This window comes from Lynx rufus, unplaced genomic scaffold (genome assembly GCF_022079265.1).
Source record: "Lynx rufus isolate CCGP_SWC_20201006 ecotype Redwood Valley unplaced genomic scaffold, mLynRuf1.p SCAF_18, whole genome shotgun sequence".
Classification (NCBI taxonomy): Eukaryota; Metazoa; Chordata; class Mammalia; order Carnivora; family Felidae; genus Lynx; species Lynx rufus.
The window spans coordinates 37496051-37519119 of NW_025814832.1; the positions used below are offsets into that span (position 1 = coordinate 37496051).

General features: G+C 46.5%; 1 protein-coding gene across 1 annotated transcript in view; it reads left to right on the forward strand.

Moving 5' to 3' along the window:
• Positions 1-2835: 2835 nt before the first annotated feature.
• The window catches only part of PITPNC1 (phosphatidylinositol transfer protein cytoplasmic 1), a 257331-nt gene continuing 237097 nt past the window's right edge, over positions 2836-23069 (forward strand). The window contains exon 1 of the mRNA XM_047081564.1: positions 2836-3748. Within this exon, the coding sequence (XP_046937520.1) occupies positions 3701-3748 (48 nt within the window). The 5' untranslated portion in view covers positions 2836-3700. The remainder of the gene's footprint in view (positions 3749-23069) is intronic.

Genomic DNA, 23069 nt, shown 5'->3' on the forward strand with positions numbered 1-23069 from the left:
CATCTCACCTTCTGAGAACCCGTGCCTTCACAGCTTGTCACTTATCCAGGAATATATGCTGTCAGAGACTTGTATAGGCTGATACTCTTTTCCTACTGCTCATGTCATTCCTCACTGATAACTCTTTGTTCCTCTTTCTGCTTTGTGCCCCATCCTATTTTTTAATATGTGATAATCAGTAACTGTAGATTATACAGTTGTTAATGTATCATCACACTATTCCCTTTTTAAAACTTTTTAAAAGTTTATTTATTTTGAGAGACAGAGACACAGAGAGAGAGAGCATGCAAATGGGAGAGGGGCAGAGAGAGAGAGAGAGAGAGAGAGAGAGAGAGAGAGAGAGAGAATCCCAAGCATGCTCTGCACTGTAAGCACAGAGCCCTACATGGGGCTCGAACCCACCAACCCTGACATCATGACCTGAGCCGAAATCAAGAGTCAGACATTCAACCCACTGAGCCATCCAGGCGCCCCTCATCAGTACTATTCCTGGTGATGATAGCAACACCTTCAAAGCTCTTTGGCAGTAGATATTGGGGATTCCACTGGGGGGAAAGAAACAAAGATGGAATTCTTGCCAGACTCTTGCTGACGAGAGGACTGAAAACATTTTAAACAGCGTATCTGACCAGTAGATGGCGCTCTCCTCCCTTTGTGCGATTGCATTATGAATGAATAAGCTCTCCCTTTGCCCTCCCCTCCCCCAAGCACTGTTGTAGTGGAAACGGATTCTCCCCAAGTCCTTACCGAATCTTCAAAATTCATCGTCTTTTCTTTCTGTGCTAATTCAGATCCTCCTCATAGGTCTCCTGTAGTATTCTAATAACCAATAACCTCCTGCCTCTGGTATCTTTCTGCCTTGTCCCATCCAATACACTGTCCTCAGAGTCACTTTCCAAAAACAGACTGCTGAAAGATGGTGTCATGGGGGAAGAACTGGGGGGAGGGATTCTCTGTGAAGGCAGTGACAGGAGCAGAAGGGTCAAGGTAAAGTGGATGCCTTCCCAGGCCAACAGATTTGTCTCACTTGGCTGCAGAAGGACAGGGGAAAGGTAACTGGCAAACAGGGGAAAGGTAGATTCAGAGCCTTGATCTTCCTGCCAAGGAATTTTAACGGGCTCAGTAGGCCACAGAGAATCAGCGAGAGGTTTTGAAGGTGGCAGGATTAGTGCAGTGCTTGAACAAGATTAATGTGACCAGGCATGCGGATGGACTGAATGAAAAGGAAGTTCAGGCAGCTTACCAGAGTCAGGAGAGAAGTGTATAAAGCGTAATTTGCAGTTTGGGAAGTGAGGGGAGGGAGTTCCTCAACCTTAGTATCAATTTCAGTAAAAAACAAACACAAACAAACAGTTACAGAATCAATGTCAGGAAACATCTAGGAAGCTAGGAATACATCTACCCATTGTGATGTCCTGTGTGCATGTGTATGTGTGGCTAGCCAGCACATCGCCTCCCTGCCTCTGGGAAGAGGACTGGGTACCAGAAGCAAAGCCGCTACACTTGTTTTCAAGTAAGAAGTAGGAAAAAAGGAAAAACAGGCTTTCCGTATCACAGGCTTTCAATGTGTTATTATTCACCACTACGGTGTCGGTGTCAGATTTAGATTTTCCACCTCGAGGAATTTGGTTTGGCTTTAATTAGTTGCTGTGAATACTTCGGGGCCAACTCTGGGAAGCATCTATCTAGAAAAATAGTTGTCACTAAAATATAAACTGGATATAGGGTGTTGTTTTTCTATGAGGCTTTGTATCATGTTCACACAGTTATAAATTCCCTCCAGCCATCTGGGATGATTTTTGCCACAGCCCACCATAGTTCTTCTGGTTAACTATTTATTAATCATAATTTTAATACTGTGACACTGAGATCATCCGCAGCACCATCCAAGCTCTGTGGGTAGCGGCGGGACTCTAGAGCACAAATATTTCCTCTGAGAAAAGATGATGCTTTGCTGGTTATTCTGCACAGAGGCAAACGATGCATTTTTTTCATCCAGCAACTTTTCAGAAAAACAAGCTTAAAAATACCAGACAAATGAAAAACAGACTTCAGCAGTTACATGCAGCTTCCTGAGTAACTGAAGAATGTGCCTCTTGTGGTTAAAACGAGGGATCTGTTTAATATGGATGAAATACCAACACGCCAGGCATTTTCATTGACATTTCACTGTGACTTTTTGAACTTAGGAGTGCTGACAGGAAAACCTCTTCTTGCAGCCCTGCGGACCGGGAGAGGTAAAAGGCTATGTCCGGTTCACGTTCCCTCTGGTCGTGTGCTTTCTGTTTGTACTTCATTTTCTTCCACGCTGTTGCACTTCCCAGTTTAACAGGATTCCTCCTCTGAAATCAGTCAGGAACCCAGGCGAGAGTTCGTTCTCAGGCTCCCAAAGCTCATCGCCTCTCCAGCGCTGGGCTTGCTCCCTGGACCCAAGTGAAAACAATCGCGGTGGGCAGTTGCAAAGACCTTTTCTCCCCCAAAGGTCAAGCCTCGCTTGTGCACCTGGCAACCAGAAGCTACCCAGAGTGGCCGGGCGGAGCACCGTGGCACCCAGGGAACACTGGAGAACGGACTCCAAGGGTAGGGGAGTCAGGGAAAAGCCCCCTTTCCCGATCCACCCCAGCGCCGGCCGAGCTCAGCTCCGGGGCAGCCCTGCCGTCTGGCAGGAGCCGGGGAGAGAGAGAGAGAGACATGCTGTTTTGTTTAAATCCTCCACATTCTTTGCCATTTCCCCATTGGCCGGATGGGGCTACCCTCCCCACCGCGGCCGCTGCTGATGTCAGCCTCGCTGGCGCTCGCTCCTCCCGCACCCACCTCCCCGGCCCGAGGCACACTGCAGCTCCGCGCGGACTCTCCGGCTCCGGCGCGGTGGCTGCAAACTCGCGGGCACGCACGGCGCTCGGGGAGCCAAGGGACCCGGGGGAGGGGACGTGCGCGGAAGGCGCCAGCTTCCTCTCGCCCGCCCCTCGCCGCCGCGAGCCCGGGTTGGAGGAACCCCGGGCCCCAGCCCGACAGAGCCGAGCGGCGGCGGCGGCGGCGGCAGCTTCCCTTTTCTCCTGCTGAGAGCCCCGGAGCGCCTCGGGGACCGGCCCTAAAAGAGCAGGAAATCTTGTTTACCGCCCGGGGAGAGGAGCCGATCGAGCCTTTGTCTGGAAAGTCAGCATCTCCAGCTCCGGCTGCAATGTGTTCCTGGTGACATTAGCATTGGCAGACCCGCCGGAGAAGGAGGGGGGGGGGGTCGCCAGGTTCATGTCTGCTTTCGGAGGCGGATCGAGCGGGTGACTTTTGTGCATTCGTTTCAATTTTTGGAAATCTCTCTTTTTTCCTCCATTGCCCGCCACCGGGCATGTCCTGATCCGGTGGCCGCTCCTACCGCCCAGGGCTGCCGATCTGAGCGGTTTCCAGCGGGTCTCCCTCCCGCCCGCCCCGATCCCTCCCTGACTTTGCAACACCGCGTACCGGGAGGACCGACCTCGGCGAGGAAGGAGGCGGGGGAGCCCCGAACACTCGGACCCGAACCTTGACATGCTCTCGGGCGGAGAGGAGGAAGCCAGGAGCTGAGCGCAGCGCCGGGACTGCTTCGCCGGCCGGCTCCCGAACGCGGGGCTACGGGCGCCCTGCCCTGCGCCTGGGAGGCAGCCTTGTTGGTCTGGGGGGCGCCCCTCGCTTCCCGCCCCGGGGGCCCGCGGCCGGCAGGACCATGCTGCTGAAGGAGTACCGGATCTGCATGCCGCTCACCGTGGACGAGGTAAGCGCCGCGCCGGCCCGGCCTCACCCGCTTCGGGGCCCTTCGCCCCGGGGCGCCGCGTACCCCGCTGCCGCCTCTCGGTCGGCGGGTCCTCTGCGGGCCGCAGGGAGACCCTGCTGGAGCATTACCTCCCCAGCGGGGAGGAGGAAGAGAGGGGGTTGCTGTTTCCACTTGTCACCCCAGAGGGGGAGGGCGGCGTTGGGTGGGGCGGTGGACTCCAGGTGGGTTCTTGGGGGGCACCCAGAATCCTGACTGTGGGGGATCGGATGCACCAAAGGGAGCTGGTGCGCCCCTCCCTCCAATTAAGAAAATGAATAAAACAAACCCAAGCGCCGCAAGAGCGCCCTGGTAGCTTGGGGGTCGAGGGGAGGCATCCGGTCCTGTCGTGGGCCCTGGCTCCCCTCCCGCGCTTTGCTGTGTGGCCGGGGTACGGGGGAAGCCTTTGCTCTCGGGATCTCGAGGCCCCGAACCCGCTGGGGGGGAGCACCTCAGAGCCCTACGGGAGTCCTCCTGGGCCCGCACTGCTCGCCCTCGCCGCCAGCCTTGGGCGCCGCTCCCGCCACGCCCGCGCATCGAGGCTCCCAGACCTGGCTTCGACCTTTCGCTAACCGCCTGGCTCGGAAACTTTCTGCGTCTCTTGTTTCTTCAGCGGCGGGGAGCGTGGTCTGCGGGCGAGCCGGGAGCGGCGGGGACTGCGGCGCGGCCACAGGAGGGCGCTCCAGCACGTGGGTGCGGGCCCGGCCCGGGTCTGGGTCCTGCAGCTGCAGGGCGGGCGGGGGGCGGGGGCTCGTCCTCCACCCGCTGCTCCGGTTCCATTCTCCAGATCCCCCCGAAGCAGCAAGCTCCATCATTCAGGAAATGATGACTCAGTGAGGATTATTCAGGCCCCGGCTTCCCTTTCTTCCCTTCTTCCCCCTCGCCTCCCTACCTTTTTGGTGACTTCACAATTGCTTAGCGCCTGTCCAGGGACATCAAGGAAGCATGAAGCCAATCAGGGAAATTTGAAACTCACCAGTGTGTTTTGGTGTGCCACACCAAAGAAACGGGTGAGCCAAACCGTATTTATATTTAATTACAGAGCATTTAATCTATCAGATGCGTTATTTGAGCCACCACCTTGTGGCGCGGGCTTGGTGCTTTGGGAAAGAAAAGGATATTTAACCGGTAAAGTAAGTGGCTGTGCTCCCGAGGGGCAGCCTTCATCCGTCATCTGGAGCAAGTGTTCAGGCAAGACCCCGGTACAGTCCAAGGCAAGATCAAAGTAGCTCCGTGTTGACAAAACATATATCCCAAGAACACTGGCTGCCAAAGAGAGAGGACAGCCCCCACCGGAATGATGAACCGAGCGTTCTTGCCTGGTGGCGTTTGAGAGAACATTGGAGTAGAGTCTTGAAGGATGGAATCCATGTGGACAGGCAGAGTTTGGAGGGTGCATCCGGAAGGTGTAAATCAAGTGGAGGGAGCAGCACACAGCTGTGGGGGTGGGGAGACAAATGAGTGAATCTGGTTAATCAGAGTGTTTCTAGAAAGAGTTGAGATGTTCCCACCTTGGGCAGCTGAAGCTGGAGCAGGTCCGCCTGGAGGTATGAGAGCTTCTTCATCTCTTCCTAATGACTTTATTTATGGAGAGGAGTTTGGAAGCTAGGGACAGTGTTGGTACTGTGTGAAAGAACCCACAATGCAGGTGATAATTGAAAAAAATAGCCAGTTCTAGAATCTTCTTACTACCTACAAATTTTTTTTAATGTTTATTTGTTTTTGAGAGAGAGAGCGAGTGAGCACAAGCCGGGGGAGGGACAGAGAGAGAGAGGGAGACACAGAATCCCAAGCAGGCTCCAGGCTCCCAGCTCTCAGCACAGAGCCTGACGCGGGGCCTGAACCCACAAACTGCAAGATAATGACCTGAGCCGAAATTGGGCGCTCAACTGACTGAGACACGCAGGCGCCCCCAGCGTCTTTTTATTCTCTTTATTCTGGTTGGTTTTATTCGCAGGCTTTGGTGAATGCTCAGGCACACCTCTTACCGCACTTACTTATTTATTTTTGGTGCTGAAATACCCACCGCTTCAGGGTGAAGTAATCGCATTTGAATGGTGCAGGCGGAGGCCCTTTCTTAATTGGCAAATGAAATCAGGCTCCGCTTAACAATAAAATGTGTAATTATAATTTACCTAATGTATAATTCATTCAGACTAGCGCATGATTCAGTTACTATAAAAGTTGAATTTTGAAGTTAGTCTTCTACTTGGTTAGGGAAGCTGCAGGACAGTGTATAGATCGATAGAGGGTTTCACACCGATAGGATTCAGATTTTTCCAAGCCAGATGATGGATGAGGAAACTAGGCCCAGCTGGTCGGAGGTTAGATCCCTGGAGTCTGACTCAGTCTCTCTCGTGCTGCGTCCTACCGTCCTTAACATTAAAAACTGGGAAGGAACTGAACGGTACCTTCAAAGAAGCCAGTTACGTCAACCTAGGTAGACTCTTAGAAGCCTAACTTTTGCTTCAACACTTCTTTTGCTTTGGGCCTGATTCCGTCCACACAGGAATTTGTTCCTAACCAGCAAGGTTAATTAGCGGCGCCCATAGTTTTGAAAATGAGGCAAACGCCCTCAATTTGGAGAGTCATTGAGAGAACTGAACCAACACTGTCCATTCTTCTTCCCTGGCCTTGTTACCCCCTTTCACTCCCAGTGGAGGGGAGTGTCAGGGGAACTTGTGTGCTAGGATCCACATTTTTGCAGATAAGTAAACAGAGTAATAGAGGTTAAGTATTGTGCGCCAGGTCATGCAACTAATTAATTGCCAAGCCACAACCAGAGCCATGGCAAAACCCATTGTTTTTCTTTATGCTGCTCTTTGCCTGTTCCTGGTATTTAATGCGGAAAAAGGAAAAAAAAAAAAAACACTTTTCTTGAAAACCGATAACATTGCCTCTGTCAACTAAATGAAAAATCAAAGACCTTTTGAATTGTTCTAGAGGGTACTAGATTCTACTATTTCTCTAAACCTTATTTTAACTCATGAAATGTTCCCTAGTTCCAGGAAAGAGGAAAAACATTGGGAGGTAAAGAAAATAAAGCTGAACCACGGTCTAGATCAGAGTGTTGGTGTTTTGTTTTTTTAGACAATTTCGGATTAAAGGGTTTTAAGATCCTAATTAACATCCCATGCATTAATTTTATTTCATTTTTTTTTAATTAAAAAAATTTTAAATGTTTATGTATTTTTGAGAGAGAGAGAGAGCGTGAGTGTGTGAGCGGGCAAGGGGCAGAGAGAGAGGGAGACCCAGAATCCGAAGCAGGCTCCAGGCTCTGAGCTGTCAGCACAGAGCCCGACCTGGGGCTCGAACCCACGAGCTGTGAGACCGTGACCTGAGCCTGACCCTTGACTGATTGAGCCACCCAGGTGCCCCTCATGGGTTAATTTTAATAAAAGACTTCACTGGAATAGTTTCCTCATTTATGTTTAGTGTCGTCTCTGAACTGGATATATATATTCCCCTCCACTGGAAAGTTCTAAACAGGAAAGGTTCCTGAGGGCTGATAGTTGATTTCAAAGAGACAGTTGTCACTGTCTTCCTTTGGAACATTTGGTGATGTAGATTCTTTAATTTTAGAAGGGCTGGTAGAGATCTTCTGTAGTTGAGCCATTTCATTCCGTGGAGAAGACTACGGTTGTAGAAGGTCCGTCTCATAGCTAAGGGCAGGGTCTAGGCCAGAACCCGGGTCTTCTGATTTCCGGTGCACAGCTGTTTTACTGTTGGCCAGCGGTTCTCCCACTTTTCCTTCTCTGGGGGCTTCCTCGTTGGAAGGAAATATTATCCCTCAGCCCGTTTACGAAAGCAGGGCCACTAGAGAAGTGTAAGTAGTCTCTAGTTGAAGGTGGGTCGAAGACGCTGACCTTCCGTCTACTTAGGGGACATTAAGGCAGCTGACCAGAAGGATGGCCAGGGGCTCCATTTGAGGCTGATTTAGTATAACTCATCTACTGCTTTTCCTTAGATTGTGTATTTATTTGGGGTGGCTTTGGGATGTGTGGCTCAATGGAGATCATGGTGGGGTTCAAGGCCCCTTCCCCACAAGCTTCTCTTTGCTGCTGCCAGCATCCCAGACTCCGCCTTCCTTGGACTCCTTGCAGCGGTCTGAAGATCACCCCCCACTGCCAGGTTGTTGCCCGTAAGATCAGCATCGTCAAGAGTGAATGAGGCACATCCTAATATTATCTAAGGCAGGACCCCTTTTATTTTCATTGCTTGCTCTGGTGTTTTAACAGTTCCTGTTCTGACTGCATTAACGTTAATGGGAGCACTTTAAGGGACTTATTTGTGGTCCTTAGGGATTTGTTGCACAATGAAAGATAGAAACACTCCCCTCCCCTCCAAGAAGAGAAGAAAGAGAAAGAAAGAAAGGAAAGAAAAACAACTTTTTAAATACAGAATATTATTTTGTTCTTTGCCCTGGCCAGGAGCCAGTGCACTTTATCCAGGCTCCCCTGGGTCCCGGGAGAATTTTCTTGCGCACATTTCTGAGAACAGATTTGGGATTGGGGTAGTGCCGGCTCTGGAATGACCTAAATGGAGATTCCACAATGCCCAATAATGCTCCTTAAATCTGTTCTAAACGATTTTCATGAAATGCATCTACAAATATGGGAGCACAAATTCTTTAAGAAAAGGACGTTTAAGTTTAACGCCGGCATTGACACTGTATGTTGTACAAAGCGATACCCTGAATATAAAGAATAAAGGCTCCTTGGGTTAATCTCACCTCTCCCGGGGTTCCTTGTAAACATAATTTTGAAAAGGTTTTTAAGAACAAGCACTATTTTGACTCCCCGCCCCCCCCCCCCCCCCCCGGACTCTCAGCCTAGTTGGGAGGGACCAAGGCCAGGGTCATGAGTTTGGTTTCTGAGTGATCATGGTGGCTTCTCTTGCCTGTCCCACAGTCAGAGAAGCACGTTGTGCATGCTGCCCAGCTGTCTTGCAAAGAAAGGTCCCTTGCTGGTTGGGAGCGGCACCTGGGCGGGTTAATGGATAAGTGCAAACCTTTCACCACTAATGGAACTGACAAGGAGCAGATGTTGACCTCCTGGCTGGTCAGTGAAATTGACTTTCGTGTGCAAAGGACACTGCCATTTCCCCTGTGATTTGGGAGCGAATGTCTGCCACACGAAACAGATGCTGGGGCTTGGGGAAAAAAAAAAGGACATTATTGTTAACAAAACCTTAGTTAAAAGCAGGTGGTAATTAACTTTTGCTTTTCATTACAAAAGGATCGAGTGAGTCCCTAAGGCTCTTGAAAATCTACTTAAAAACCCTGTGTCTGATTAAATGAGTAATACTGATATTCAAAGAAAAGCAAGTCGCCTTCCTTTCAGAAAAGCTCTTGTTTCAGGGGAACGGAGAATACTATTTTTTGTAAGCAGTTTTGAGAAAATTAATATATTTTCAACACTCAATCTCTTTAAGATCCACCGTGACCTACCCTCCCTCCCCCCCAACTCTTTGCCCCAGAATGGCAATGTGGAAAGTGTGTGTAAGGGGAAAAGTGTTCACAAAGTTCTTCTTCTTCTTCTTCTTTTTTTTTAAATATAAAATTGTGTGCACAGTGACAGGCAGTAAACGTGTTTTTCAGGGGCAGTGATTACTGGAAAAGTACGTCGAGGTTCATTGCTTTAGCCGCCTGAGTGAGGGCACAGGTGACCTGGTTGTGGTCTGTGTGGGCTTTGGCCTGCTTTCAGTAGCCTGGAGGTTTATACGGTCAAGTAACTTGGGAAACTTTTTTGGAAACTAGCTAACACTTCTGCCCCTGTTTGGAGAAAACGACAGATATAGAAATCAGCTGATTTGTAGCAAGAAGTCAGGAAGGTTTTATATATCTTTTGTAAATTCAGCCCACTGGGAGAGGAAAAGGAGAATTTCAGATTGTAGATTGCCAGCTGCCCGCCCTCCCTGTCGCCTGCTGGCAGGCGGGAATTTTGTGGTATTCCCAAGTGGAGATTTTCTTTTCTTTTCTTTTCTTTTTTTTTTTTTTTTTTTTTTTTGCTAGGCTACATGGCAGATGAGGCTCTAGTGAGTTACAGATATAAAAACTGGAGGGGCGCCTGGGTGGCTCATTTGGCTGAGCGTCTGACTCTTGATTTCGGCTCAGGTCAGGATCTCACCGCTTGGGAGATCGAGCCCCGCCCCCGTTGGGCTCTGTGCTGACAGTGTGGAGCCTGCTTGGGATTCTCTCTCTCTCTCCCTCTCCCTCTCTACCCCTCCCCTGCTCCTCTCTCTCTCTCTCAAAATGAATAAGTAAACATTAAAAAAAAAATACTTGGAAGTTTACAGCAAACTTGTGGGTTTCTAAGTGGAAGTGTCCCCTCTATAGAGATGTCTTTTCCTGAGCACTCCATCTAAAATGGCTTTCTCCTATTATTATCTCTGAACTTAATTTGTTTCCTTTCAGAGCATTTATCATAATCTGTGCTTATCTCTTTGTTTCCTCGTACGGCGTTCATTTCCATCATCATCTTTTCAGCATGAAATCCACATGGGAAGATGCTGAACATAGTTTAACTTACTTTTCTTTCATACTACGTCTTTGACACCTAGTGTGTATTTTCTGTTCGCGGCACGTGTCAGTTCCCACCAGCCGTGGTTGGTGGCTGCCATTCGGGACAGGGCGCCTCTAAATGCTTAAACCTCTGGTCTGGCGCGTAGTAAATGCTTAATGCACGGATGGGAAGAAGCAGGGATAAGGGATCAGGAAAGCTGATCGCATTGTCCTCCTTCACATTGTTTACACTTTTTTCCACTTAGATTTTATGCCACCTGAAAAGTTTGCAAGCTAGAGATTCTTTTATATTAAAAAACATCTTCATTGTAAGACTCCTCAGCCATACGCTACCCCTGAGAAGCTTAAGGCCAGTCATTCCTGGGAGTTAACGTAGTCATTTTGCTTCCCTCCTAACTTCTGGAGGAGAGTACTCGGTTTCTATTACTCTGTAACAAATTATCACGAACTCAGTGGCTCAAAACAATACCCATTTATTACTTCAGCCTCTGTAGGCCTGAAGTCTGGGGATGGCGTGGCTGGATTCTCTGTTCAGGGTCTCGCAGAGTTGCGATTAAGGTGTCCGGCAGGCTGCATTTCCTTCAGGAGCTTGGTGTCTCTTCAAAGCTTGTGTGGTTATTGACAGGACTCAGTTCCTCACTGTTGTAGGACCAAGATCCACCCTCCCTGCCCTGCACCACCCCCCCCCCCCCCCCGGCCCCACCATTTTTTTTTTTGCCAGCCATCAGCTAGAGGCCAGCTCCTAGAGGCCACCTGCTATTTCCTGTGACCTGGCCTTCTCCACAAGTTGGCAGTTTGCCCCTTCAAGTCCAAGAGGAGAGCATCTGCTGCAACTCTGAATCTCTCTGATGTGTTATCTCTGACCTTCAGACTCTTTTTCAAAAAGCCTGGCCTGATGAGGTCAGGCCCACCCACATTCAAGGGGGAAGGAATTAACAGATAAACAGGGTGTGCACGCCAGAGAGCAGGAATCTTGGGGGGCCTTTCTGCCTACCACAGGGAGAATAGCTGGATTGACAGCATCTATTAGAGGAGAGGAGAAGTAGTTATTTCTTGTACCTAACTTGGTGCTCTGGGTGGCACGAAAGTGTTCATATCACAAATGTGTTTTGGACTCTGTATGTCAGGTGCTAGGCCAGGTGCTAGGATGGAGCAGCAAACGCGGCCTGTCCTCCTAAAGCTTCCAGTCTAGAGGCCATGAGAGAAGTTTTGCTGCCATTTTAAAATAGATTATGACCGTGGTTGCAGAACTCTGTGTAACTAGATTAAAAACCATTGAGTAGGTTTATAAAATACATCTCAATAAAACTTTTTTTTTTTTTAATTTTGTTTTTTAATGTTTATTTATTTTTGAGACAGAGACAGAGCATGAACAGGGGAGGGTCAGAGAGGGAAGGAGGCACAGAATCGGAAACAGGCTCCGGGCTCCGAGCTGTCAGCACAGAGCCCGACGCGGGGTTCGAACTCACGGACCCCGAGATCATGACCTGAGCCAAAGTCGGCCACTTAACCGACTGAGCCACCCAGGCGCCCCTAAAACTTTTTTTTTTAGTTTTTTAATTTGTTTTTGAGAGAGAGAGAGAGCGAGTGAGAGAGAGACAGAGTGTGAGCAGGGGAGGGGCAGAGAGAGAGTGGGAGACACAGACTCTGAAGGAGGCTCCGGGCCCTGAGCTGTCAGCACAGGGCCCGATGTGGGGCTCGAACTCACAAGACCATGAGATCATGACCTGAGCTGAAGTTGGACGCTTAACCGACTGAGCCACCCAGGCACCCCTCAATAAAACTGGTTTTAAAAACTTTAGGTGGCTATGGATTTTTTTTTTTTCTCAGCAGAATAGACATCTGTGTTTAGAGAGAGAACCACTGACAGAAGGTGCTGAATTTGAATTATCAGTATACTGAAAAGTTGTGGTCCCTGTCCTCAAGGAGATGGCTCTAGTCATCCTGAATTTAGCTAGCTTTCCGAAGGAGGTTGTTCCTGTCTGCAGCAGTGTGGGCAGAAAATCTGCCAGATTTGGACCAGAATGACCGCAATTTAGGTCAGAACTTGATACTTAGGGGAAAGAAACAGTCCAGCTTGAATAGCTGCCTTAAGGCCAACCGTAGGGCTTTGGAGTACTGGGGAACCTTCACTGACCGATTTCACAACCCTCGGGAGTACCTGCCCCCACTTCCCACCCCAAGGGGACAGGCTGGTGGCCATCATGGGTGGAAGGAACAGTACCTGGGGACCTTTCTGCTATAGCTCTAAGTGCATTTCTCTCCTCTGTTTTTTTTTTTTTCCCAACTCTTTTCCCCACTTTATTTAGTTTGAGAGAGAGCACACATAAGCAGGAGAGGGGCAGAGAGAAAGAGAGAGAGAGTCTCAAGCAGGCTCTGTGCTCAGCGCAGAGCCCAAGGTGGGGCTCAATCCCACGACTCTGGGATCATGACCTGAGCCCAAATCAAGAGCCTGATGCTTAACCAACTGAGCCACCCAGGAACCCCGCATTTCTCTGCTTTCTATGCACGTTGAATGGGAAGTATATGTGTTAGCCGAATGAATCCTAGAAAACACATTCTGGAGGAGATGGTCCTACATGGGAGTTGAATCTTCTGCCTTACTCATCTCAGACAGATGTCCTGAAGCCTTCCCATCACTGGTTTTGTCGCAAAGGAGGCTTACTGACTATTTAAAATCTGTCCCAGGGTGCCTGGCTGGCTCCGTCGGTGGAGCATACGGCTCTTGATCTCAGAGTTGTGAGTTAGAGCCCCATGTTGGGTGTGGAGATTACTTAAAAATGAATCTTAAAATAAAAACAAAAATCTGTCTCAACAATCTCCGTCTGGGATGGCAAGATCGTACCACACTAGGCTGGGCAAATCTCCCGGGATGCCAGACTGCCCCACTGCATAGGACACAAGGTCTTGGCCATTGACTTCACCCATGTCACAGGAAGGAGTCTAGCCCGCCCCCCCTCCCCCCCTCCCGCCCCGCAACTTTCTGGCAGACTGCCCGAACAGCATTATCCAATGCTGTTTGTTGATACAGAAACACGAAAGCCAGCGCTCACCGAGGGTTTTGACATCAAGTATTAAAGTGACTCATTCTTTCATTTCCCAGCCCTCTGACAAAAGGGGCCTGCTCTTGAAACTCCCTTTCAGACTTTAGTGGAAGTCGACTCGTAATCTAAACAAGTACCTAAGTTCTTGATGCAGTTTTTCTAATGACTCTGCACTTCTTCTTTTATGTCTCTCTTTTTGCTCCTTTTAAGTTTCAAGACCTTCTAGATTCTTCTTGTTCCTGAGCAAAGAAAAAAAAAAAATCATCCTTTAATTTCTTTGGATTATATCTGACAATCTTTAGGGTGTTGTTTCTTTCCCAGAATGAATCACCTAGAGAAGTAAGATTGGTCTAACAAATGTAATTTGATGACAGCCTATAATAATGTTGTTTAAGCACCTAATCTAAGCAGCTAATCTCCAAACACGGGTCCCCGCCCCATGTCATCTACGCATACACCTCTCCCCCCATTGAAGTCTCATTATATTTGCTGTAGTAAGGCCAGATCCAGGTGTTTCTAAGCACTAATTTGTGTATTTTTACACCCCAAATAACTAATCTGTGTGTTTATTTAGAAGAAAATTTAAGGGCTCCTGGGTGGCTCAGTCATTGGAGCGTGCAACTCGATCTTGGGGTTGTGAGTTCAAGCCCCACCTTGGGTGTAGAGGTTACTTAAAAATAAAATCTTAAAGGGGCGCCTGGGTGGCTCAGTCGGTTGAGCGTCCGACTTCGGCTCAGGTCATGTTCTCATGGTCCGTGAGTTCGAGCCCCGCGTCGGGCTCTGTGCCGACAGCTCAGAGCCTGGAGCCTGCTTCTGATTCTGTGTTTCCCTGTCTCTCTGACCCTCCCCCATTCATGCTCTGTCTCTCTCTGTCTCAAAAATAAATAAACATTAAAAAAAAAATTAAAAATAAAATCTTAAAAAAAAAGAAAAAAGTTAACCGGGGAATGAGAAGTCCCTATTAACTTGGATATAATTAAGTTGTTGAAAACCTCAAATTCACTGGATCTTATTTGCTGGATTGTTTGTATTCCTCAGAGCGCTCCCATATTGTATAGTTTTTTGTTTTTTTTTTTTAACTTTTTTTTTTAATGCTTATTTTTGACAGAGAGAGACAGGGACAGAGCATGAGCGGGGGAGGGGCAGAGAGAGGGAGACGCAGAATCCGAAGCAGGCTCCAGGCTCCGAGCTGTCAGCACAGAGCCTGACGTGGGGCTCGGACCCATGAACCGTGAGATCACGACCTGAGCCGAAGTCGATGCTCAATGGACTGAGCCACCCAGGCACCCCAATATTTTATAGTTTTAACTCCTGTAGTCAGATTTATTTATTGGTTTGGTTTTTTGTTTTGTGTGTATGTGTGTGTGGTTGGGGGGATTTATTTATTGTTAACATAGCAAAGCTTCACTTATCACTCTGGCAAAAATGTTTCCAACTCGTGTAGACAGTTTACAGAGACAGTGATAGCTGCTCATCTGAGCTATCTCCATCTTACAGAAACTGTGGAAGTTCCTTGCCCTGCCTCTCTTGATCACAGCATCCAGAAGCTAGGTACTTAGGCTGTGTCACAAGGTCATGGTTGAGTGTAGTGTCACGGTAACCTTGCTTTTATGTACACGATAAAATAGCATTGTACGCCTCAGCAATGCATCCCACGAAACACGCTTTTTGGAAAGTGTTTTAAAATTTGGTTTCTGTTTTTATAGCTTGGACTGATAGCAGTCACATTGTACAGGCGAAGGAGAGAGAGAAATTACATGTGTTGAGTGCCTTTTGGTTTTACGTAGTCTTCATAATGGTCCTGTGAGTTAGATGTTATCATCCCACTTTCCAGATGGATCATGGGTACTTGCATGGCTGGTCAGTGGTGGGTCTGTATCCACACCTGGGCTGATCAGATAGCAGAGCCCAAGCTCTTTGTTCTACCCAGCTCTGCTCTGCCTTCCCTACAATCTGAAAGCTGGAAAGAACGAGGGAAGGTTATCCAGTTCCATCAGACAGAGAGGCAGACAGGCGCGCGCGCACACACACACACACACACACACTCTCTCTCTCTCTCTCTCTCTCTCTCTCTCACACACACACACACACGAATCTTCAAGATTGGAGAACTTATTGAGGATTATCAAAGGAAATGTTTGGTGGGGGGGGGGCGGGTAGGTAGTTCTTCCATTCCAGTTAAGCTAAGAGCATGGTCCATAAGTTTCATCTTCCATTGAATGAGCCATTTTACCCAAGTATTAAACCAAGTGACAGTCCTCTGTTTAACTTTGAGAAATGAATCATGTTCCTTTGAAAATACCTTTTGTGGTTCATGCTCTAAAAAGAGAACCACCCCTACACTTTTGGAAATTATTCCTTTTAATGGGTGTAAAAGCCTTTGGCTTTCATAGACCTCATCAGCAGAGATGTTCGCTGATGAGCACCAGTGACTTTGTCAAAATTAGTATCAGGAAATAATGATGGGAACAGACAAGTGACACCATGTTTTGGGCACATTTAGTTGAAAACTTAAAAGACTCTTCACAGGCAGGTAGGTAAGCAAATTGGAGGATCTGAAAATGATCAAAATGTACTATTCAAAGTTGTGTATTTACCTCTTGCTGCTGAGTTAGCTGCTCCTTGGAAACTTCTGGCTCCCGTTTACTAGCATTGCCTCCAGATGCAGTTTACAACCCACACTCACAAATTAATGTTGTTCTTTTAAAGTCACACCTCATGCAGACCTAAAATTTTTTAACTTGGTAATTATTTTGAAAATGGAGCTGTCACATTTTTTTTTTCTAAATTAAAAATTATCCTCAAGAGACATTTACCATTATCAAAAATGTGTTTTGAAGAAACCCGAACAAACCTGCCCCTACCAAGTTTCACAGTGGCGATTCAGAGACGTTTTGCTCTGTCTCGGCACTGTTGAAATGAACGGGTACGTAATCTAAAATGAACTGTTTGAGGGACACCTGGGTGGCTCAGTCGGTTAAGCGTCTGACTTCAGCTCGGGTCATGATCTCACGGATCGTGGGTTCGAGCCCCGCGTCGGGCTCTGTGCTGACAGCTCGGAGCCTGGAGCCTGCTCCGGATTCTGCGTCTCCCCCCCTCTCTTCCCCTTCCCTGCTCACGATCTCTCCTTCAAAAATGAATAAACATTTAAAACAGATTTTTAAATGAACTATTTGAAGGGGACCACTCATAGTTGGATGTGTACATTCTGGTCATTTTTTAAAAAATTGTGGTAAGATACATATAACACAAAATTTGCCATCTTAACCAGTTTTTAAGTGTAGGGTTCAGTGGCATTGAGTACCTTTGTGTCGTTGGGCAACCATCACCACCATCCATCCACTGAACTCTCTGTGTCTTGCAAAACTGAAACTCTATACCCAGGAAAAAAGAAATCTCCACTCCATCTTCCTGCAGCACCTGAGAATCAGCATTCTACTGTCTTTCCATATACATTTACTACTCTAGGTATCTGCTCAGTTTGTTTAAAAAAATTTTTTTAATGTTTATTTTTGAGAAAGAGAGAGAGCACGAGGGTGGAGAGAGGCAGAGAGAGAGGGAGACACAGAATCCAAAGCAGGCTCCAGGCCCTGAGCTGTCAGCACAAGCTTGGCGCGCGGGGCTCCCAACTCGTGAGCTGTGAGATCGTGACCTGAGCCACCCAGGCGCCCCTGTTTGTTTGTTTCTTAAAGTATTGCTTGTATTACTTTATCATTAAACTCATACGCCATTTCCGAAAACATACCTAATAAAAGTTAAATTAATGGGATCTAACGAAATAGAATTTTTTCCCTGAATTTTGCCTTCTTTCAAGGAAGAAAAACTACGAAATGGGTTCATATCCATACTCTGGGTGACATTAATGACTCAGTGACCTCTACCTTTGTAGCAACAGCTGAAGTGGTTGGCAACTTAAATTCAGGGCTACTACTCTATTGTCACGTAACAGAAAAAGGGCATTTTGTTCAGAATCCTTACTAAGGCAGGAAAAAGTACCAGTGCATTTTGGAAGCATTTCAAAGAAACAGGATTGGCACTGAAAAATGTTCTTCTGTTAAAGCAGAAGACAGAGTATTTGATTAATGATAATGCTTTATTCCTGTTCCAGGTGGAAATAGACATTAATTGGACCCTTTTTCTGAATAAAGAAATACAGTTGACTTTTTTTTTTTTTGATTTTGTAAATGTTTAATGCAGGAGAAAAAAATAATTTGTCAGTATGATGGCTTATTAAGAAATTAACTTTGGGGGCGCCTGGCTGGCTCCGTTGGTTAAGAGCCTGTGATTCTTGATCTTGGGGTTGTAGGTTGGGGTCCCACCTTGGGTGGAGAGATTACTTAAAACTAAAACTTTTTTTTTTTTAACGTTTGTTTATTATTGAGAGACAGAGAGAGACAGAATGTGAGCACGGGAGGGGCTGAGATATGGGGAGACACAGAATCTGAAGCAGGCTCCAAGCTCTGAGCTGTCGGCACAGAGCTTGACAACGGGGTTTGAACCCACAAACCGCGAGATCATGACCTGAGCCGAATTCGGATGCTTAACTGACTGAGCCACCCAGGCGCCCCTAAAAATAAAACTCTTGAAAAATATAAATTAACGTTGTAATCATTTTCATTCTTGTTAATTCTCTTCGTGATGTCTGCACATAGTTTTCAACTCACTAGCCAACAACTTGGATTTTGTTAGATTATATAGGATGATGGTCCTGCCACGCTCAAGGACTTGTTTTACCATACCCAAGCCGGGAGGGGGATGTAATGAGATGTTTGTCCTCAGTTTTCATTCTGTCTCAGAAGCACTTTCCAGTGTGCCTGAGCAGCTTACAGACATATTCAGCCTCTAATGCACCTGAAATACAAAACCACAGAAAACAACACTCTTGTTAAACTAGTAATTAGCGATTAAACAAAATAGAGAAACAATTTTGGGTGGATGTTTGAGAAAGGTAAATTGGTAACCACCTACTTGTCTTGACAGGTAGTTGGGAAGCTAGGGGTTATCACTAACTACTTGAGCCTGTGGGCGTGTCCTCTGTCTGAAATGTGAGTTTCCTGTGGTCACTGCCTCCATTGGAAACATTCTGCTGAGTTCGTCCTCATCCAGAATAACGATGATGCTGGTGTTGATGAAGAGCGAATGTGACCGTTGGTATCACCTCACACGGACCTTCATTGGGGAGTATTTCAGCCTCCGTAAAAGTGACGCGGTGGATAAAGGTGGTTTTCTTCCTACTTAGCAAGTGCTGTGAAAATAGTCCTTTTGCTCAGTGAGACAGGCTTAAAGATGTGAAATGTAGTTATTTAATCCTCCCCTCGCAAAGTGCAAAGAGTCTGATAACTGGAATTGCACTTAATCATTGGGGTACAGATTGTACCGTGCATGCTAGAAACCCAAACCCTGTTCTGTTGAAGGCCGTGATGAATGCTCATTTTTTTTTTTTTTAATATATTACGTTTTCACTGCTCATAAAGAGGCATCATGTCCAAAATGAAATAACCTTTAGATTCAGGATTTAATAGCTCACCTCTTTCGGATCGTGGTTCACAGCAACTTGGACACAGCTGAGTGTAATTATGTTTTTCAGCAGTGTGACTTATGGTGCTGCGGATAGGGGTGCACTTAGAGACTTCTTGCCAAGATCCAGTTGAAAAGGAGCTTGGTGGTTGTTTTTTTTAAAGAAAAAAAAAAAAAGTAATTAGGCTATTAGTTGCTCAAATGGAATAATCCCCTTAAGCCTTTTCAAGAAAAACATTTCCAAAAGGGTCAGGTGTATTTAAAATTAGTCATTATTTACATAGGTGCCTAGCCTTTTATCCATGCTTGCCTAGGAGTTGTTTCTTTTAAAAAAGATGTTGGTTGGGGGCACCTGGGTGGCTCAGTTGGTTACAGGTCCGACCTCGGCTCGGGTCACGATCTCACAGTTCGTGGGTTCAAGCCCCCAGTCGGGTTTTGTGCTGACTGCTCAGAGCCTGTAGCCTGCTTTGTATTCTGTGTCTCCTTCTCTCTCTCTCTGCTCCTCTCCCACTCATACTCTGTCTCTCACTCTTTCAAAAATAAATAAACATTAAAAAAAAATGTAAAAAGATGTTGGTTACCGTGTGTCAGAAACCACCTTATTTTTTCAAGGGGTTCAGCACTGGTTCTTAGAGCAAAAGCAGCCACCTTCTGGGTGCTGGGCATCCCAGAAGCTATATTGGAGATTGATCTATTTTTCATCAGCAGAATGGCTCCTTTCAGGGTTCTGGCCTTCAGACAGCCTTTTCCGTGCACCTGGAGAAGGAACTGCCCAAGGGCCTTACTGGCCTCTGTTTTTGAGGAAAGTTGAGAACAAAGTGAAAAGAGGCCAGGAGTCAGGGGAGGGAAGTGGTGGCCAGGGCTAATGGACTGTGGTTTGGGGCTGGAGTCCAGGGCTGTATTGCTGACCCCTGGGCTCAGGATCCTCCCCTGAATGGAGCCTGCTCGCCCTGAAGCGGACTCCACACCGAGTTGCCACCACCCCCAGATCCCCGCTCTGGCTCACCTTTTGGGTGTGATCCGCTTTCTTTCTGCTTTTGTTGGATCTTTTTGAATTGCAAATCAGCCACACCTTACAATGTTCACGTTTTAAGTCCTGGAAATTTGCTCCACCTCGCATGCACACCGAGTTAGCATCCCTGAAAAAACGCATAATTACTTTCAAACAGATTTTCCTTTCATTTTTCTCCACCCTTTCCTTTAATTAAGCACCTTTGCGTTTTATCTCCTTGAACCCAAAGTACGTATGTTGCTCTATGTTCTGGGTTGCTGGTTTAGGGCGGTGCAGTATATTGAGGAGTAGGAACAAGAATGTAGAACAAGTTGAGTCCTTCCTGGGTGATAGTCATGAGTTGATTTAGGAAGACTCGGAATTTCCTGTGCCTCCGTTTCCCCTACTGGTAAATGCCTCTCTGTTTTACTTCCATCAGGGGCTGATCATAGGAGATAGGGAACTTCCTTGGCAAATGTTAAGTACTGACGATTGTCCATCAGTGGGTGCCGCGTGAGTTCCTGGTGATGCAGTCCCTGAGCTATGCAGGAAATGATATTGTCTCACATTTTAAATACCTTAATATTAGGGGACCATACAGTGCAATAGACATTTTGGAGCCTACTTTCCAAATGGTCCATGGGAAGGAAACCTAAGGTATCCATGGGATCTGACTTTGCCCAGTGGAAATGTTATGTCATAGTAACACATGTTTAAGGATTAGTTTATTTCCAAGCATGCGGGGGCTATAAATTGCTTCTTAAAATTTTACTCTCCAGCACCGTGATGTTTATGTTGCTATGGTGTCAGGATTGACACTCTTGCTTGAGTGTCAGGATTGTCATTGAAAATAGATAGGCCAAAATAACAGCTTAACAGGTGGTTGTGCTTTGTGATGTTTGTAAAACCATTTTGTGAAGAGGTCCAGTACAAGTAAATCACACAACTGTGCCCTTTACTGCATTTTATATCTTACCCATGCTTGCCTTCTTCTTCCTCCTCTTCTTCTTCTTCTTCTTCTTCTTCTTCTTCTAACACATGCCTCCCTTTTTAATTTTATATATAGATTTCCCTTCTCTTTCCAGTGGTGCTATGCCAGTTTCCTGTAGTAACACAAGGTTTCAGCTCATTTTATTTAGTGGTGAATGTCCTTTCCTTATTTGTGTAACTGGAGCCCTCCTCCTAAAAATAACCCTTCTTTGCCTAACGTGATTCTTTTTATAGCTGATGCATTCTTTATTTAAATGGAAGACCTCTTTTTAATGTGCCATTTACATACACACATGCATGTATTATATTTCATATCCATAAATACCTATTATGTATGTATTTCCTTGTGAGGTGTAATCCTTAGTGAATTTGGTAGTAGGAGTTGTTTCCAATGACCTATCGTTAAGCGTTCACCCGCCGTTAAATGACAATTTTCTTTCTTTTTAGATAAAATCATAGAACCCTACCGTTAAAACCGTTCAGCTTCCTGCCCACTGTAAGAATCTTTCCTATAATGATCTTGCACGGTGATCATCTTGCCTTTTAGCCTAAATACCAGCATGGCACGGTTGCTCACTCTTCTGCGGTATGACCCCAAAAGCCATGATTGTCCTATGATTTTCCACTCATGATCATCTTTTCATTTGTTTCATTGACGTCTGCCTCCCTGGAACTTTCATGGTCGTCACTCATTTCCCCCTCTATAATGACACAGATACGAGACACTTCCACATGCTGGCTCTTGAAGTATTTAAAGAAAACTCGAATGTCCTTTGGTTTTCTCTTCTGCTGGCTTTAATATCCACAGTTCTGTCAATGACTCACCTTACAAAATGGTTTCCAGATGCCCTCACCCTTCCCGTGGTTCTCCTTTGTCATTGGCATTTAAAAAATACTGACCACAATGCTCTAGAGCAAGAGTCAGCAAACTTTCTGTAAAGGGCCAGAGGGACATACTATAGACCTGCCATCACATCCCTATCACAGCAACTCACCCCTGGCCTGTAACACAAAAAAGCAGGTGAAGGCAGTTCTGTAAATGCATGGGCATGGCTCTGTTCTGATGACATTTTATTTGTTTATGGATACTGAAATTTGAATTTCGTATAATGTTCGCACTTGACAAGGTATTATTCTAATTCTAATTTAATTCAATCATTGAAAAACACAAAACCCATATGTAGCTCAAGGGCCATACAAAAACAGGCATGGGCCGGGTTTGGTCCAAGATCTGGGAGGACCCGGGCTGAAAACAAGGGGAACTGTTACTTCAGCACCTAAGGCTTTGTGGATGCTTTAGCGTTAGCCGTTGCCATTTTCAGAAGCTGCGTTCAACTGCTGGCTGCTGGGGCGCCTGGGTGGCTCAGTCGGTTACGCCTCCAACTTTGGCCCAGGTCCTGATCTCACAGTTCCGTGAGTTTGAGCCCCGCGTCGGGCTGTGTGCTGACAGCTCAGAGCCTGGAGCCTGCTTCCGATTCTGTGTCTCCCTCTCTCTCTGCCCCTCCCCTGCTCACACTCTGTGTGTCTCTCTCTCTCTCTCCCTCTCTCTCTCTCTCTCTCTCTCTCTCTCTCTCTCTGTCAAAACACAAACAAAACTGCTGGCTGCTTCTGACAAGGTGATCAGCTCCCTTAAGCCTCCTGGCAAAGCTCAGTCTCTCTACCCGGAGTCTGTAAGATCTACAAAAATGTCACCTTATAGCAACAACGGTCATTACCATAGGACTTTGAAATGTAAATGTGATGGATGTTGTCTGCTGATTTCAAGTTGGACAAAATGTTTTTTGATTCTTGCTTCTGTTATTTACTGTGTTGGTGAATTCTCTTAGCTTAGTGGCAGATGTAATGAGCATGCCTTTCTGTCTTTATCCAAGCCACCAACTTTTCGGTAGCATCCAAATCACAAAATATAGCTTGTAATTGCTTACCTCAGTTGCAGAAACCAATAGGCATTTGGGTATAAAAATGAAGCCCTCCATTCTATTTTCATAAGCTTAAGAATGGATTATTCTCTACTTCCTCATTAGTTTTAATTTTTAAAATATGGTCCTCATTAGATTTTGTGAAACGGTTTTGTGAAACCGTTTAACTAAGATTATAATTTAGCATTGCAGAGGAGAAAATTTAGTAAATGGTGAAGCCAATTTTTTTTTTAAGTGTATAAACATTTAATTAAAATTATATGTTTGTTTATGTGGGCATTTCCTTAGCAAGGCTTTGCTT